Genomic DNA, 19,561 nt, shown 5'->3' with positions numbered 1-19,561 from the left:
AGTCTGAGTAGATTTTATATATTTGAAAGAGCACACTTCTAAACGCTCTTGTAGTTTTAAGTGCTGGCAACTATTAATATTGAAGAAGATATTTGGGGGGGGTTTAAATATACTGTCTATACCAATATTTTATTCCAACCTTGTGGAGTACAGGTTCCTAATGCAGCAAGGGGCTTTACATTTGGTATTTGTTATTTTCACTTTGGGAAAAATTTCCAGTCAGATAAGAGGCAAATCCTTATTCACCCAGTTCAGTCTCATGTAGCATCATTCTTGGCCATTCATCCAGTTTGTAGTACAAGATGGCCAGATTGTCTCAGGCTCACGTTCTGGTGTGCAAACCAAAGGGAGAAAAGGAACCTTCCTTTCCCTTTCCTTGTTCATGTTTTTCACAAAGACCAGGATCAATAATGGACCTTGTACTTCAACGGTTCTTTCAATATACATTCAGGAGCATTCTCAAAGCATTCTCTGGTTCTAGCCCCTTCCAAATATTAGTGGGTGTGCCCAAGATAGCAGGTGGCTGACCCTACAACACTGCTTCAAACCTAAGAATTTGGAGGAGGAATGACAGTTTTTCCTCAAAGGGCTTAGTCTTCAGCATTAGCACTCAACCTTGAAGAATCATGGTAACTACTATGTTAAGGGACTTGGCAGTGGAGAGTAAACCAGGACCTTCATGTTTAAGAGCATGTCACTTGGTCATGGGTAAACCTTACTGGAGCCAGAGGTTTAGCCACAACTAACTGACACCAAGTTAAACACTCTTGCCTGTCTACACAGACTCCAGTCTTATTTCACATATCAGTTAGATTGTATTAAATCATGACACTGGAGTAGCTAATTTTGAAGTTAAATCAAGCCAAAGGCTCCTCCTACATAGTTAAGAGGGTCCATATACTTTCTACTGTTTTTTTAAATTGGAGATAAACTCTGAGGAAAAGACCTTGAATTAGTAAAACAGATTATATTTGTGATGGCAGTCTGAATGCTTTTGTGTAAAAGAAACATATGTATATATAGCCCAAGGATAAAAAAGAATCACAGAAATTATTTTATCCTTGAGTGATATTTTATGGTTAATATTTTAGATAACTGCCCTCAGTACTAGTTAATTCTGTGTCTATAGGTAAGAGTTTCTTTAAAATATTCACATGATGACAGATAATGTTTCAGCTCAAAAGAAATTTGAGAAAATTGTCAGCAGCTGAAAGGAGAAGTTACAATAGAAGTTGCATTAACTCTGGAGGTGTCTACCGTTCTCATTATAATAAGCCTACTTATAATAATAGTAGATTGGTATGGGGTGACCAAATATATTCATAGAACTTTAGTGGTTAACAATCTTACTACACACTTCATGATGCTGGAAGTAAGGCTTATAATATTTTAAGTCAGCAGTTTTCAAACTTTTTGAGCTGAGCCCCCTTTGAGTTACAATTTTGTTCATGCCCCCTCCCCCCAACCTCAACCCAGACAAAAACAGACATGCAAAATATGCTTTCATAAACTTAACAGACTAACACAACTTACATTATCTAATTAAATTACCTATACCTATAGATTTTAAATTCACAGATAATGTGCTTGTCAATTAATGTGAAGGGCTTGCCTGCTTCTCTGCAAACAGTTTACCTTGCTGCTGCTGCTGCCCACCACCATCTGCCTGCCCTGTTCACGCCACCCTCTGCCCTGATGTCTGCGCCTCTTGCAACCTCCCAGCGTTCCTTCACACCTCGCCAGCGGTGCACACCCCATTGCTTTAAGTCACTAGTTCACTGAAAAGTAGGCTTATTGCTTTCCTTTTAACATAATTTCTAAACTGTCATCTCCTTTGCTGGTCAAGCCTTATGGCTGTAGGAAGGCAGAGTCTGTCTTGTTCCTGATGCCTGGAATAGAACTTCTGAAGTTTTCTAGAACTGACGATTAGGGCTGTGCAAAGCTTCAGGTGCTGATTCGATTCGGAGGAGATTCGGCCTGATTCGGTGGCCGAATCTCTGAATCCAAATAGAATCAGGAGACGGATTAAAAGGTCCAAATCGATTCAAAGCTCTCCGAATCAATTCAGAAAATATTCAGAGAGCTTCAGTGATTCAGGCAATCGCTGCTTGCTGCAGCAGGGAGCTGGACCTGGTCTCCATGCTGGTAAGTAGGGGGTGGGGAAGGTGGGGTTGGAGGAGGGGGATGGAACCATAGGAGGACCTTTGCAAGGCCCCATCCCCTGCCTGCTCCCCTAGCCCCCCATCCAGCACCCCTGCCCCCCCCCCCTGGAGGGGGGCCCCTGCCACAAACCCTGACCCCTGCCTGCTGTCCCAGCCCCACTCCCCATGGCTGCCTTGCCCACCCCAGCTCCCAACCCTTTAAAAAAAGTCCCCACTTATCAGCTGCTGCAGTGGTCTCAGGGTTTGTGGCAGAGCCCCCCCACATGGCATGGGGCAGTGGGGGGCAGCGGGGATTGTCCCCCGCCTGGCAAGAGCCGGTGAGTGGGGGCTTTTTTAATTTTCTTTTTAAAGGACTGGGAGTTGGGGCTGGGTGAGGCAGCCATGGGGCTGGACTGGGAGAGTAGGCAGGTGTCAGGGTGCTTGTGGCAGAGCCCCCCACGTGGCATAGGGCAGTGGGGGCAGCAGAGATCATCCCCCTGCCCCAGTCTGGCAGCAGCCGGTGAATGTGGGCCTTTTTTGGTTTGTTTTTTGGTTTTGTTTTGTTTTTTAAAGCCATTGAGAGCGGGCAGGGGTGGGGCCAATTTGGAGTTTCGGTGATTGTGGTAGCTGAATCTCTGAATCAGATTTGGCCAAATCAATTCAGGACCGTGATTCGAATCACTGTCTCCCGAATTGGCCAAATCCGAATCTGAAGTTAATACTACTCACTTCGCACAGACCTACTAACAATATCTCTGCAGAGGGCTCTTGCCTTTGGGACTTTTTCCATACCCCAATAATCTGTTAGTCACCTAGTTTACAAACCCTCTAGACATGATGCAGGTATTACTGTTTAAATGTAATGTTGAAATGGTAATTACTGTATAAGAATATATACCCTTTTATGTAGCAAGGAAATGATGACCATTTTAATGGCCCATATATTGGCATGACAGGCATTTGATACATTTACTTTGACGTTCACTGCCCAGTACACACATTGTATTATGATAGATAAAGTAATTTCTAAATAAAACATTTCAATGGCTTGCTCCCTGACAGCACAAGTGCTACATCCTTCCTCCCCATTTTGACAGGCAAGTCAGGATGACAAACACTACTGAGCATTTCCCAGCTCTTAGTCTCTCTTCTTTGATTCCTCCTCCTTTGTCAGCATGAGAAAGGAAATCAACCTGGACTGCAGTATCTTGTGCCATGTATGGTAATTGTCAATGAAAAAAGGCAAAAGAAAAAGAAAAAAAAATCCTGCTTCTGCATCTTGCAACACCCTCCAGTCCCCAAGTAGAGCAAGACAGGAATGAAACTATGTCTGAAGGTGCAAGAGATAACAGCTACTCGGCAGGCCTGGGAGGGAAAGATTGATATGCACCAGAGCAGAGACTCTCCCCCCAAAATGTGGATAAGGTGGCTACAGCTCCGGAAAACAAAAGTACCCTTTAACCATGAAGTTTGAAGATACCACCCTTTCATGTCCACAAGCTCCTTTTAGTGCAGTTTGCTTCCTTTTCTCCCAAGAGGATATTTCCAGAGGATACAATACCACTAGAGTATCTACTCTCTGCAGTCACAGACAACCACAGAAAATATCTTCCTCTCACTTACCAGCTAAATTGCTTTTCTTTCTGTTGTTCTGTCAACACAACGCAGATACCTACCTAATCTGATTTAGCCAAGACTCACTACTTCAGTCAGCAGGGCAAAGTGGGCGACCAGCTTTCTTCAGGTCAGGAGAAGCAAAGGATAGAGCCCTAGAAAATGGGAATCTTAGACAGAGATTGAGCATCATCCTCCCTATCTGAGCAAGTAGGCAGAAAGAATATAGGATATAGATGATATACACTACCACCTCCATCAAAAAAAGCAGAGGAAACAAACAGAAAACAAATCAGCCAGTAAGTAGGGCTGTAAAATGCCTGTACTGCAAAGTGCAGTAGCCAAGTTCTGTTGGGCGATGACTTGACGGCACATACAACAGCACTGTCATTGCCTAGCTCATTTCAAATAACTTATATTCAAAAAAACAAATTATCAGACTCTGCAGTTCTTACTAAACAGCATCAATATAATATAAAAGGAAGTTTCCCAAGGAAAAGTGTGAGGGCAGAAAGGAAGAGAGAGAAAGTAACACTAAAGATTTTAAATTATACTGACAAATGCCTGTCAGGAAAATATTCCAATTAGTTTGTTTTCGTTAAGCATAAGGAGGACTGGAGAGTGTCATTTTGGTGGGTTTGAAGGATTCTGCTTTTTTAACATGTGACATGGATTTCCTGCCCTTGTCCAATTAAAGAAAGTGGGGAACAGCTCTGAGGTGGAATGCTTGTCTTTTTTAAATTAGATCACAGGTATATCTACAACTATCCATCTGTGTGACAGCTGACAGAGAGTGGGTTAACAGTTTAAGTGTAATTGGAAGCAGATGTGTACTGTACATAATGCTAGCTGGGCTTGTCTTTTGCATTTAACTGTATTGGCTCACTTTCATTTCAGTGCTCTTTAACCTGTTAAGTTTGAAGTTTCCCTACTGCCCATACCCCACAACTTAGCAGAGTGAAGCACTAGCCCTTGACCTGTGTGTATAGCTAAAATTGAGTTTTTCTGAGAGTTAAAATTCAAATGAGTTCATTATTAATTGCTGTTTTCTTCAGGAACAAGAGGGATGTAGCTAACTTACCATATGGCTATAGTTCTGGTTTATACAAAAGTGTGTTCTACACCACTTGTGCTATGTTAATGAGACAGAGTTCACATTATGAAATATTTATCATGAAGAAAAACTAAAGAATCATACACCATTATATTTATGGCAGACTTAAATGAAACCAATAATAGCTCCTTATGACTTTTTATAGGCTCTCAAGCACTACATGAGAAGTCTCCACTGGTGAAAGCTCTCCTGCTAGCTGGTCCTGCAGGAGTAGGAAAGAAAATGCTAGTCCATGCTCTCTGCACAGAAACAGGAGCCAACCTCTTCAACTTGTCTGCCTCTAACATTGCAGGAAAATACCCAGGCAAGAGTGGCCTGCAAATGCTGCTCAACATGGTATTTAAGGTACTATACTTCTTAACAGCCCCGTCTTACTGTGGGTTTCTTTGTAATGTCTTTTTCTAAGATTCCTGTCAGATCAGAGCGTACTCTCTTTTAAATAAATTTTAATTTTCTTCAGGTACTCGGCTCAATACAGTGGTGGAACTGGCCAAGGTCAAACAAGTGTCAGCACATATTTGAGATTCCTTTATTGCTTTCAAACTTCTTTAAAACAATTTGTGAACAGCCATTGTGTTCACCACTGTGGAGGATTTACTGCCCTGTGGGAAATCACTTCATGTAACATTTGTCTGCAGCACTATTTGAACAATCCTTGCATTACCTTGAATATGAAAAGCATTATGTAAAATAAGAGTCTGTTCCATGTTCATGTTTACATTAATCGGGAATGTTTGACAAACAATATTTAGTCAAATAATGCTGGTTGCTATTGATTATATATATTTGTTGCACAGGACAGTCACTGCAAAAGCTGTCTGATTATTTAAAAATCTATCCTTTTGAGAGAGAATGTCTTACCTTAGAATTACATTAACAAAAACTCAAAAGAAAAGAATTTCTTTATTGGACCAACTGCTTTGTAACCACACATTGGACTACTACATCAATATGGATCAATTAAACTCCTTTGCCCCCATTTCTCTCTCTCTCTCTAATCACTACCCCTTTTCCTAAGCAATGTACCGTTTACAGCCAGTCTTCAGTTTCTCTGCAGTCTGGCTTCCACCCCTTATGCTCCGCTGCAAATGCTTCTGCCAAATGAGCGAGTTCTTTTTGCTTAGATCTCAGAACCAATATCCACCCTCATTAGCCTTGGCCTGTCAGCTGCTTTCAACCCTTGACCACATTTTTACATTTTGAATCTTGTCCTCCCTTTGGCTTCTGTGACTTCATATTTTCCTGCTTCTCTTCTCCTCTCCTCCTGCTTCTTCAGCATGTCTTTCAGAGGGTCCTTTTCCCCTACACTCTTCACCTTTCTGTGAAGCTCCCACCAGGCTCTGTTTTTGATCCTCCTCTCCTCTCCATCCTGTGTAATCTCACAAATGCAAATTTGACTACCATCTCTGTACTGATGACTCACAGATCTACCTCCATACTCCAGACCTGTCTTCCTCTGTCTAAACTAAAATATTGTCTTGAATTTTTGACATCCCCTTAGGGATAACTAGTAGTCACCACCAGGTCCATATGGCTAAAATAGAGTTCCTAATTTCCTGTCACTCCAAGCTTTCTAAGATACTTCCTTTCTCATTCACTGAGAACATCACCATCCTGCTTCATCCTTAAGTAGTCTGAGCTCAGACCACTAACTATGTCTTGCTCTTCAACTTGTACCTCTCTTCTAAGTCTTCACAACAAGACTGTATGTAGGAGAAACAAGCCCCACCTAATGAATTCCTAATCAATAAGCAGGGAACTTATTTTTTTCCATCAAAAGTTTCTTCACAGTGCTGATTAAAGATCCTACTATATCTGAATTGTTGCAAGGATATAGTAGTTACATGTACGGTATAAACATTTGACATGAGAAAAGCCAGAAAACAGCAGTACACATGGTGTGTGTGTGTATATATATATATATATATATATATATATTCACAGTTCTGTCTTGCTGCCTGACACACAGTGCGCCTCATTAAATTGATCCTTGTCCGTGTAGCTGATTACTGAAAGATTCACAGGTCTCAGTAGCAGATAGTTTCAGTGATAAATTTTGCACACACCAGCACTTTTTTTCCCTAGTGAGGGTGGCATAAGAAGCATTTATAAAAAAATCTTATATAGTTAGTCAAACAAAATTAGGCATTTGAACATATAAGTAAATAACAGGAAACATAACAGTAATTATTTTTCATGTTATTATGCAATCCATGTAATCACTATTAAACCATGAGATTTACTTTCTCTGAATGTATGGTGCTCTATGATGAAGGTGCAGTAACCTAGAACTCATAAATTACCAATCACTTCTACAAACAAAGGAGTTTGTACAACTCTGCTAATTTCTAGATCACAAAAATAACCACTGGGATACTTTCTATCCATAACTGCTGGTAGCAGATGGCAGTCATTTCATGGGAGACACCCTAAAGAAAGAAATAACACTGGAAAAAATTAGATTCTAAATTTGTGTCAGATGCAAAAATGCAAATACTTTTCAGATCATTATTTCTGGGTGCGGTCTATTACAAGATGCATACCAGCTCTGTCAAAGAGAGAGACTGATGTTATTCAAAGCAGTCACTTTTGAATGTCATACAGAAGAATTGACTTAAATTACCTTTGTAAGAAAACAGAGATTCCACTCTGCCTCGCCACAAAAATGCATGAGAAATTAAATATTCAATAGCAAGAGTACTAAAAGGCACTGTGAATGTCAAAGACTAAGCACCTGTGTACTCTTTAAATGGCAGAGAATAGTCATATAGTGAAGCGGTAATAGTGTTTCAAGCAAAAAAGAAGGTCCTTCATCTGATATTTGACTGTCTGAGTAGCCCTGAAAAAAAATCTGATCCTTGAAGTATAAACCAGAATACAGTGGAATATTTTCCATGCACTGAGCCAGACTAAAGACAAGGCAGCCCTGCCAACTTTTACTAGTTGAGGAATTGGCCCTCAGTTACTCCCATTAATGCGCATGAGTATAACTTCAACAAAGTTGCATCTTATATACACAGTTTTGCAAGGGAGAAATAAGAGCCTGGTCTGCCTGACAAAGTAAAGAGGGCATCATAGAAATGATAACAGCAAGCCCAGAAAAGAGCAAGAAAAAAAGGCATGAGTCTGTAATGGAAGTGAAAAAAGCAAGCAATTTATAAGCAAAACTTGTGAGGCAGGAAAAATGACAAAAATTGGCACTGCATCAATATTATAGGGCAGCAACCAGGTTAAGTCACAAATATAGTCACACTGCACCTAACAACCTTGACAGGAGGGTCAGCAGCAATAGGCAAGAATGCAAATAGCATATGGATGGAAAAGGGCAACTAACACAATCCTAGCCAGGCTAAAGGGGTGGGGAAAGTGATACCAAGGAGGAAATACCAACATGGGAGTTATGTGTAGCAACTCAAAGTATATCACACAATCAGATATACAGAGTTGAAATTTACTGCACTGTATTTCAAACAGCTTCACTGTTAGCTTCACTGTTAGGAGTTTGTATTTCAAATCATGGTGACCCCACAGCTTAGCACTGCTCACTATGTGTGTGTACGCCAAATACCACCCCACAAAGGATACATGTGTTAATTAGCCACCATTCATGACTGGAAATGGGTGTTCTTTGTCAAGGAATCCTCCAAAAACATATATGGAGATGAGGTGCAGGACAACCCGGTCCAGCTCCACCTCATGGAAGGTAGGACCACACTAATCATATGCAACAGGTTGAGAGAGGGGGCAACAGAGATTCTGAGTGAACTGCTTGGGGCCCCATTTGATGATGTTTTCCCAACATTTAAGGCTGTTGAAGGAACAGAAATCATTGGAAATGGGAAACAGAGTCATAGCTCATCTATGGGAGTAAAGAAGAAATCAAAATGTGTTCAACGCAGTGGCTCACCATGACTTGAAAGAGAGTGCTGAGTGGGGCTGAATGCAATGGGCACTGCCATATATTGTGTTAAGATGGGCTATATTAATCTATACTTCAGTAAACTTACCTGGCAGGGGAGACACCATGATCTGGGGAAATACTATGACCATGATGGTGGCAGGGGAAATACCCTTACCCTGACTGAGGTAATGCAATTAAAATGGTACTGTATAGTAGAGGGTTGCACCTTTGTCTGCTTGTAGACAGAATTCCCTATTAGAGCCTCATAGTTAGCTTCTTACTGGCCAGCTTCTGGTGGAAGGATCTCAGCTATATGCCAACTTTATGGAAATAGGAGACTCCTCCCTAGCTTTCCATATGGCCGAGGGCAACTCAAACTCAGGGGCATCCGAACCCCAAGCTTCCGGGCTTGGGTCTGCACATAGGATGCCTGCCAAAGGATTTGGAAGCATCTGAAGCCCCAGGAGAGGATGGAGGATGTTTGCTGGTAGTAGGGCCACATGTGGTTCTTGAATGACTCTCAGATTTGGAATTGATTTAGCTGATTTGACTTGGAACATGAAATTTTTTTTTTTAAATAAATAAATCTGGGCCTTTTGGCTAAGATCAAGTACTTTTGGCACCAAGGGGATAGTGTCAGGGCTGCCTTTGGCCCTCCTAGTGCTAACCTAGTATTGCAGTACCTCCAGGCCTGGTGTCAGTTCCCTGTGAAGGCAATACACACCCAAGCCAAACCCTCCCCCCCCCCCCCCCCCAAAAAAAAAAACAGGTTCCTTTCAACATTTTTTGGCAAGGCCTCTGGCCTCAAGGCTTGCACATAATATGCATGGATTTGGGAGTATCGGAAGCCCCAGACTGATGAGTCTGGGTGGTAGGCTATTTGCTTGTGTTAGGACCACACAGACTGGAACAATTGAGCTCTTCTCAGTCAAAATGTGGAACTTAATTCAGAACTGCTTGCCCCTTGGAAACAAATTTTATTTTATTTTTTTTAATTAGCATTTTTGCCACCTGCAGGGGGTGTTGGAGCTTGCTTCGGCCTCTCTGAGTGTCAGCCTAGTATTGCAGTACCTCTAGGCCCAGTCCTCATTCCTTCCTTGGGGAGCAACTGCTGTTTTTTTAAGGGACACGGACACGCACGCTTCTATCAGTATGTTTACGCAATATGGGCCTTGTGTTTTAAAATCATGCTTAGTGTTGGTTGCATTTAATCAGCTTCATAGTTGGGTTCCATTACTGAGCACATGCTGCTTTTGGAAGCAGTTTAATGATAGACAGTGTATTTAATGAGGTTTCCTTGTATGTGAATGTAACAAAAAAACCTCATCTTGTATTTGAGTAAATTTTTTTTTTTTTAAAAAGAGGTCAACTTTATCTTGTGTTTTTCCCCCAAAGTTAAAACATAATATAACTCATCCTTTTCAATAATTTTAATCATTACACTCTATAGTAAGTCACAATATTATTTGTTTTTAAAAATGCCTGGTAAAGGAACTCTGTTTTAGGCTTCCTGAATTATCAGCATAAAAATTAAATAATTGCCCTATCCAGACTCATGTTTTTCTGATCAAATATTCATTTCAAATTTTCATCAGTTTTAATCCAGTATTGCTTTATGTAGGCTCATCATCTCACATAGGGGCAGCTGTATAAATTATAACGATCAGTGGATAGACTGATCTGATTTTCAGTGATCCATCACCTTCTGCAGAACCTATATATTTAATTAAAGCTGAAATCTTCAAGCTTGGGGAAACTGCCATTTGCCCAACTATGAAAATGAGGCCATTTATTTGGGGGACTATACACTAAGATGCAAGTTTGAAAATGTTAGTGTACGTTTTTACAGTTATCATACTATTTGAAGCTAGGGAGCATCAAACCTAAAGCTTAGCTGAAATAGCTTTAAGATAACATATGTCCACCCCCTTCCAACATGTTGTGACAGTATTTTTTAAATACAAGAGAACCCCTGAGCAGAATCACAGTGCATGTAATTTATAAGAAATTCAGACACAACAAAAGCACCAGAATTGTTGCTTTATATTCTGTTTAATACAGAAGTGCAGGATAACCCAGGTAAGGCACTTGCACAAAGGCTTGTCATGAAAAAAAAATGAAGATTTAAGTACATGCTGAATTTATGCACCTTTTATTAATGTGAGTGGATTCAGGGAGCAAGAGTTACAGGAAAGAACATTTGTTCTCAAACCTGTATCAGATTAGTAGTTAAAACAACAATAGGCATCTGTTTTTAGCAAATGCTGTTGCTACATTAATGCAGTATTAGAAGGGTTAAGGAGCCATCTGCTGGTGACTCCAACAAATTGTTGAATGCAGCAATGCTAATAAAATTTCAATTACAGATTAATTACTTAAAGTGCATTTAATTAGCCATGGATTCAAACTACCCATGGATAATTCAAATGAAGCAGTTTCATGGGGATATACAGTCTGCTTCATATCTGCCAACAATTTAAATTAGATACCAGTGGATTATGGGTGTCTGATTTCTTTTTAAAAAATCAGCACAAAAGCAGTGTGTTGAATCAAAATCACCAGTGTATAATATGAAACCAGCAAACTCCACATACATTGGTCTGTTCATAAAAATCAATGCTGTGATTTGGCAAGCAGAAATCATTAAAGTATCTGCTTCACTCAAGAGTCAGTGAGTGAACCCACTTTCTACTCTGTTTTTTCCAGTTAATTTTGACAGCAGAGAAATAGATGAGAAGTGAAAGTAATGGGGATGCCAAAAGAAAGAATAGTGTTAAATGTTATTGAAAATAAAAGGTGGCACTATTGCCTAGCTAGCAATACAATGTGCTGCAACAGGTATGGGTCTCATTCATTCTGTTTTTGAAGTTTGATGGTACTGTAGAAGCAATCCACTAAAATTGTGAGTGGAAGAGACAAATGCTCCTCATCTCTCCAACATCTTCAGTGAAGGGACAAAACCAAGGGGGAACCAGGGGAAGTTGCATCCAGCATTCTTTGCCTCAAGAAAGGCTATAGTAGGATAACCGAGGAAATTATGTGACACCAGAGAATGTCGCAAGTAAAATGGGGTTTTGTATATGAATTATGTGGACATGTAAATATAAAACATACCACACTTATGGTGGGATTTCCAGAAGAGTCCAGCATTGGCCTAATTCTGCCCACTCATGGTAATGGGTGTTTCACTATTTGCCAAACACTTTGGGTAAATCCCCATCCTTCCGAAGCATGGTAGAACAGCTCCATGTATGGGGCAGCTCTGGCTGCCATGGTGCCAATCACAGTATCATGATCAACCAACACTGTGATTGCAGCTATTTCTGTGCCCTTATCTCCCCACCCCAGCAAAAGCAGTGTCCACAGCTGCTGGCCCCATCTCCATCTCTCAGTTAAGCAACTGCCATCATTATCCCCCATATTTTAACCTTCAGAGTACTATTAGACGCTTCATATGCTCTATACCTTCTAATAAAAGGTACAGAGCGTATATTTTTGTATAACGATTGGAAAGACTGGACTTATAACCAGACTTAAGACAGACCAGCTTACCATGTAAAATAAAAATACCAGCAGGAAATTGCTCTCCATTCAGTGCATACTTACAGCTCCACCAAGCATATGACCATAAATAGAAATTTAAATTGTAGCAATTAACCCCAGCCTCAAATGGGAGACAAGTAGGAGACACTTGACCTCAGGCTAGCACAGTCCCTCTGTTAAATCCCACTGCCCCATATCTTCCGTGGCTGCCTTTCCAGGGAAGTATGGACAGTACAGTCCCTGTGTTCTCTTACAAGTAGAAGCACAAACTCTCTCTGCAACTGATGTAAAGTAATTCATGACTGCAGGCTGGTTAGTTGTTTAGTTTGCTATGGATTTTATGCTATATTCAAACAATCACATAGGATTCCCACATTTCTCTGAAGAGATTGTATACAAGCTTGATATTGCCCAAACTTATCCCTTTAAGGAGATTTAGCTTTGTAGGTAACATACAATAAGACTACTTAAATTTCAGCCTAAATTTTCTTCTGCAAGCTTGGCTAGACCTAGGATTTTTTTTTTCCTCCCTCCATGACTTGTCTGCCTCAGACTGTCCTTTCATAGAGCTAACAATCTACCTAACTAGTATTATTCAGCAATGCAGGAATCAAATATTTGGTATGAAGATGGCTCAATAGAAGAGCCCAGCATCTCTAAATTGGCTATGCTATTACAATAGAATAGAGACTATGTTTTCAAGAGTACCATACAAATATATCCCGACAGTGTTTAAGTTGCGGGATATGCCTATGAAAATATCAGCTAGTTTATTTAAGGTCATTTCGTCTTAAATATTCTTCTTGTGCAATTTTCTTTCTTTTAGCCTTTCATCCAAGTTATTTAATCCTTATGCAATTTGATGACTTTTCCTCTCTTTTCCTTTATATATGGATACATAGACACAAGGATATCTGCCTGTGAGAAATTTTGCAACTTAGTTTTCCAATATTTTCATCATGAATCTTCTTCAATAATAGCACTTATTTTACACTTTCCAAAGTGAGTGAAGAAGCTTCCTGTTCCTTTAATTAGTAATGAATTCAGGGATACCACTTGTCATATTTCACAATTGTTAGATAATCTCAACAGAAGTATTGTTTAACAAAATAGCATTAGTCCCTCTTTATTTATCAACACCGTTGAAGACAAACTTGAGTTACAAAATGCACTTTAACCTATCACATTTTCCCTACTGTTCTTAATGATCTAACCAGGCTAAAGTACTTTGAAAAGAATGTTTATTTCATGTAATTCTTCTTTCACTGACTGTAAATCCTAGAATGGTTGTTAATCAAACATTATGATGCATATAACCTATAATATTTATATGGTCCTTTTCAGTAGGAAGAGCTTCAGCTGGAAAATGCAGAATGGAAAAAATGTAACTATATTTAATTGGCGTGTGGTACAATTTACTTGTACAACCAGTTCTTTTGTCACCGGACAAACTAGCATAGCTATGATGATCACATGCAACCAAAATGTGATTAATGTTTGGGAGCAAAATTTCTAAACCAATGGTGTTACTATAGCAATAGACAGCGTACAGATGTGTAAAAATCTGTAGTGTTGCTGCCATCCTGCTGTGAACCAGTAGTATAGTGCATCCACATTTTGAGCTAGTAAAGACTTTAATAAGCACCCCCAAAAACTTCATATATTGTGTTTTATTTCTTATGTTAAGCTCCTAAATCTGCAATGCCTTGTGCACATGGTCATTTTATATAAGCCTATTTTGCTTAAACTTATTATGTAACTCTGGAACACAGACCTTCTGTTGCCAAAATAAAACCACGTTACCTGTTAATTCAAGATCAAATTGGAGCTGAGAGATGTGCAGTAAACATGTTTGCCAAAATTTTTTGAACATGGGTGAAGTTCATAACAGTAGGCTCCTAAATAGAAGTGGCCTAACTTGTCAGTAAAGCAATGGTAATTGCAAGTGCTCAGCACTTCTGGGAAGAAAAAAAAGTCAAACTACATTCATGTAACAGCCTAAACATGAATTTTAGAGCATAGTTTGAGACACCCAGATTTGACATATTAAGCATTTTAATCAACTTCACATATTTCCTCTATCATTTTCTTTCAGGTGGCTAAGCAACTGCAGCCTTCAGTCGTGTGGATTGGAGACACAGAAAAAACATTTTACAAAAAAGTGCCGAAGGCTGAAAAAGAGGTGAAATGCTCCTGTTTGAGTCCAGTGCCTATAATAATTTCACATACTATATTAGAACTGACAAAAAAGAACAGGTGCATTTCCTAGCTTAACATGTACCAGTATTACCAGACCTGCCAGTGCTCACTTTATAATAGCTTGTCTCTCTAACTTTTTTAAAGACATTCTTGTGACCTCTCACAGGCTTTAAAAGTCGCATCTCTCTGCACACCTATACCAGCCTTATCTAAAAGTAATCCAGCCACTGCTCATCAGTGCTGATGGAAGTGCAACAGAAATAACGCTGAATGAAAGAAGGGAAAAAAATCTGGGAGAATTTAAAAATATGAAGCAAGAAATTAGGAATTAAAATAAACTCAAGTGGTTCAGCTTTATTAATTTTAGAAACTGGGCCTAATTATGGTCAACAATAACGTAGCAAGGACAAATTCCCACTGTAAAAACAAAGAACACATGTTAAACACTTAAGTTTACAGATTTCTTTGCCACCTGGGAGTACTGTTCAATTACTTCCTTTCCTTCCCATCATTAGCAACTTCCCACCAGAAAGAAATGTCAAAGATTTGTAGATAAGAACAATACTCGTTCCTGAGCAAGTTATACAATAGCAAAAAATCTGTTAGATGGGATATTCAAATTAAATTCATATAGTTTGCTGCAGGTCTCCAAATATATTTGATCCTGGCAGTCCCATGTCAGCTAGAAAGTCTGTCTTTAAAGTTAAAATGGCTCTATTTTTACCTAAACATAAAAGTAATAATATTAGGAAACTGTTGAAATACTAATTGTGTCAGATTAGCCTATCATTTGAAAACTGTTTAGATTGCTTATTGCATGACCTATGTATGTAGCAATTGATGCCCTCTGGTGGTTGACATACTATACTGAAAGCAAGTAATTTCCTTAGTCTCAAATCTTGATAGTAGCTACTATTGAAAATAAGATTGTAGGTCAAATACTGCCTCGAGTGTTCATCATTGTCCACTTTTCAGTTATGTTTGTGATCAAAGGAAAGCTTCTGGCTGATATACAACTTCAAAAAGAAATGCTGAACTAGAGGCACTTGCATAATTGTGTCCAGATCCATTAATATTTAGCAGAAAATCACCAGTCCCTTTGGAGGCAGTGGACAGGCTCATCAGCCGAGCTCATTTTCCTATATACATAGCATGAGCTTGGGGTGACAAGGAACAATGGTAATAAGCTGATGGAGAATAGGTTTAGGTTGGAGATCAGAAGGCAATATTTTACAGTTAGGGTGGCCAAAATCTGGAACCAACTTCCCAGGGAAGTGGTCCTCGCCCCTACCTTGGGCAAACTCAAGAGGAGGTTGGATGATCGCCTGTCTGGGGTCTTGTGAACCCAGCATTCATTCCTGCCTGTGGCAGGGGATCAGGCTAGATGATCTGTTCAGGTCCCTCCTGACCCTAGCTACTATGAAACGACGAGCTACATACAATAATCTGAACCAGATAAAGGCACCTATTCTTCCTTTTAACACTAACAGTTATCTAGTGCAGGGCTCAACAAGAAAGGCCCAAAAGAAGTGACAGCATAAGGAAAATGGAGTCAAGAAAAATGGAGAAGCAGTAAAGTTGTTGGAGAATGTAAGCTAAATTCTCCCCCCAAACGGATATGAACTGTGAAAGCCAGTCTTGCAACCAGAAACAATTTTGCCATTGTGGCTTAGGTTTCATTAATAAATTACCTTAAATTTTTTAAAGGCCCTTTATATAACTGGCCTTCATTGTCCCTTTGGCCAGACCAGCTCTTTACTATCTTCCCATAGTTGAGAGCCAGACAATAAAGTACACATTCATTATGGTAACACAGTTGCCAAGGATATTTGACAAGAAATAGTTACCAACTGTCTTTTGGAACAAAAAAGGGTCACCTTCACAATACACCCAACTTCTTCTAACAGGAAGAGAAAATTTAGACTGTTTTTGGCACAGGTAGAGTTGTTTAAATTTTAAGAATAAGATTTCTACAGAATAAGCACTTACTGTAATCAACTCTGTGTCAGTGAAAATATATAAAATATCATCTGTCACAAAATTGATTGCTCAAGATGTAATTGACAAATTAGGACTTAGCATGGGTCCCAGGGGAAATAGCAGGTGAGAATTTAATTGTTTGATATTTCCTATTACAAACACGCTTCCCAGGGCAGGGGATGTACTGCTTGCCTGTGAACCAAGTGGTATCTTTAACCTCTACCACTTATTTCAGTGAGGTGTTAATTTCCAAACCCACTGAATGCAATAATAATAATAATCTCACTGATGTATAAGCTTTTATCTTCAAAACACTTTAACATTAACATTCCAACACCTCTAAAAAGTAATCAAGCATCAACCCATATGGCTGTATTAGTAGGGACCTACCTAATTCACAGGGGCTGCCCCTCGATTTCACAGGTAGAAGGCGACCCCGGGCAGCCATTTTGCAGGTGGAGTGCAGTGGGACTCCCATGTTTCTGATTAGCTAAGGGAGCCCATTGGCCCTGCCCCTCACCACTGAGTGGCTGCAGGGGTTGCCTATCATGTTGCCCTGCCCCTCACCACCAATTGGTGGAGATGGGCAGCACCACATGACACGTAGCCCTCACAGCCAGTCAGTGGTGAGGTGTTGGGGGATGGCAGCCATCTTGCTCGCAGCCCTTTGAGCAGGAACCCCCCCGCTTCTCCTCCCACCTAGCTGCCACAGCATGCTAAGGACTGCTGCTGATTTTGTGGAATCTGTGAAATTGCAAATTTGGTAGGTCCCTATGTATTAGTGATAGACACTCTATATCTTTACCTAAGCACAAGCCCATTTTAATGCACCTAGGACCAATCCTCATTAACAGAACAAATTTACTAAGTTGGCTTCTTTTCTGAAGTTCTTTCAGTGACAGTCTTATATGAATAGACCAGTGAAATAAAATTACTTACTAAAGGGCACCTAACATGTCAGTAGCAAAGCTAAGAACTTAGAAGCTTGGGATTCAAAGGCCTTATTCTCAGTCCTCCAAGCTGTGTTGTCCACCAACATGTCAGTGCTTATTAATGCTTAATAATCAGTCAGCAATTTAAGAAACAGATGCTCAACATATCTTTGAAAAACAACCTAGGAAGAGAGGGAGAGTACATTAAGGACATTAAGGGTGTGCGAAATGGGCTGTATTCCATTCGGATTCGGCCCAAATCCAGGACAGTGATTCAATTCAGTGATTCGGATCACTGTCCCCGATTCGATTTGGCTGCATCCAAATCTGAAGATTCAACGCTGATTCAGAGAATCAGCAATTTGGACATAGACACAGCTTTAAATGTTTTTTCTACATACCTTGAGGTACCAGGCACAGCTCGTGAATGCTGCGATGCTGGGGCAGATGGAGCACCCCCTGGGGGTGTGCGGGGGCCCCCTGCGTGCTTGGCAAACCTGAAAGTCCACTTCCAGGTCCACTGGGGAATGCACTGGACCCCCCCCCCAACCTCCCCAGCTCGGCAATTGGCTGTGGGGGGACCCCGGGTGCCGCCCCCCCAGACCCAGGAAGCACCAGTCGCTGAGCTGGGGGGACCCCCGCAACACGCTCCTCAGTGGACCTGGAGGAAGACCAGAAGTGCTTCTGGGCTACTCTTGTGGGTCTTCTGCTAAACATGTGGGGGGACCCCCCCATACTCCTGTGGGATGCTCCGTCTACCCCAGCATCGCAGCATTCACAAGCCACCTGCTACCTTGAGGTATGTTAGAAAAAACATTTAAGGCTGTGTCTATGTCCAAATCAATTTGGAGAGATTAAAGGGTCTCCCAATTCAATTCAGATTTGGAAATTCGGCCACCAAATCAGGCCAAATCACCACTGAATCGAATCAGGGACCAAAGTTTTGCACAGCCTTAGAGTACTTTTTTTTTGTTTGTTTGTTTGTTTTTTACAAAATAAGCTAGAAAAGTTGGGGAATCCTCCAGCCCTTGGTTTTTCGAGTTTCCCTGACTTCCCACTTTCTCATCTTAGGTAGGGATTATAACTACTATTATAAGCAGCTGCAAATAACTTATTGTCTGACAAGGGTGTGATGTAGATTCACAAGGTGGGTAAGGTAACTAGTCGGGTGAAAGTGCTAGACTTTAGGAAAGCTGATTTCAATGAACTCAGGCAATTAGTCAAGGACGCACTGCAGAGTAGGAGTTTTGAAGAGATGGGAGCCCAAGAGGGGTGGCTGTGCCTTAAGGAAATGATCCTTCGGGCACAAAGCAAGACGATCCCCGAGCGAGGCAAAAGGGGGAAAGGGGCCAGGAGGCTTCCCTGGCTGACCAGAGAAATCCAGGGCAGCCTAAGGGACAAAAGGGGAGCACAAAAAAAGTGGAAATAGGGAGAGATCACCAAAGATGAATATACCTCCTCTGCTCGTGCTTGTAGGGAGGCAGTTAGACAGGCCAAAGCTGCCATGGAGCTGAGGATGGCAACCCAAGTAAAAGACAACAAGAAATTGTTTTTTAGATATATTGGGAGTAAAAGGAAGGCCCAGGGAGGAATAGGACCCCTGCTAAATGGGCAGAAACAATTGGTGACGGACAGGGGGGACAAGGCTGAACTCCTCAACGAGTTCTTTGCCTCAGTGTTCCTAAGCGAGGGGCACGACAAGTCTCTCACTGGGGTTGTAGAGAGGCAGCAGCAAGACGCCAGACTACCATGTGTAGACCCTGAGATGGTGCAGAGTCATTTGGAAGAACTGGATGCCTTTAAGTCGGCAGGCCCGGATGAGCTCCATCCGAGGGTGCTGAAGGCACTGGCCGACATCATTGCAGAGCCACTGGCGGGAATATTTGAAAGCTCGTGGCACACGGGCCAAGTCCCGGAGGACTGGAAAAGGGCCAACATGGTCCCCATTTTCAAAAAGGGGAGGAAGGAGGACCCGGGCAACTATAGACCAGTCAGTCTCACCTCCATCCTTGGCAAAGTCTTTGAAAAAATTATCAAGGCTCACATTTGTGAGAGCCCAGCAAGACAAATTATGCTGAGGGGAAACCAGCACGGGTTCGTAGCAGGCAGATCGTGCCTGACTAATCTAGTCTCTTTT

General features: G+C 41.0%; 1 protein-coding gene across 5 annotated transcripts in view; it reads left to right on the top strand.

The window, feature by feature from the left end:
* Positions 1-19,561, top strand: part of IQCA1 (IQ motif containing with AAA domain 1) — a 210,441-nt gene that overhangs the window by 175,877 nt on the left and 15,003 nt on the right. For all 5 annotated transcript variants that reach the window (XM_006032340.2, XM_025214087.1, XM_025214088.1 and 2 more), the window contains 2 exons: positions 5,015-5,214; positions 14,409-14,495. In XM_006032340.2, coding sequence (XP_006032402.1) covers positions 5,015-5,214; positions 14,409-14,495 — 287 coding nt within the window. The remainder of the gene's footprint in view (positions 1-5,014; positions 5,215-14,408; positions 14,496-19,561) is intronic.

Source organism: Alligator sinensis, unplaced genomic scaffold, assembly GCF_000455745.1.
Source record: "Alligator sinensis unplaced genomic scaffold, ASM45574v1 scaffold205_2, whole genome shotgun sequence".
Lineage (NCBI taxonomy): Eukaryota > Metazoa > Chordata > Crocodylia > Alligatoridae > Alligator > Alligator sinensis.
The sequence above is the reverse complement of the archived record's forward strand: the minus strand, read 5'-3'. Positions and strand labels throughout refer to the sequence as shown.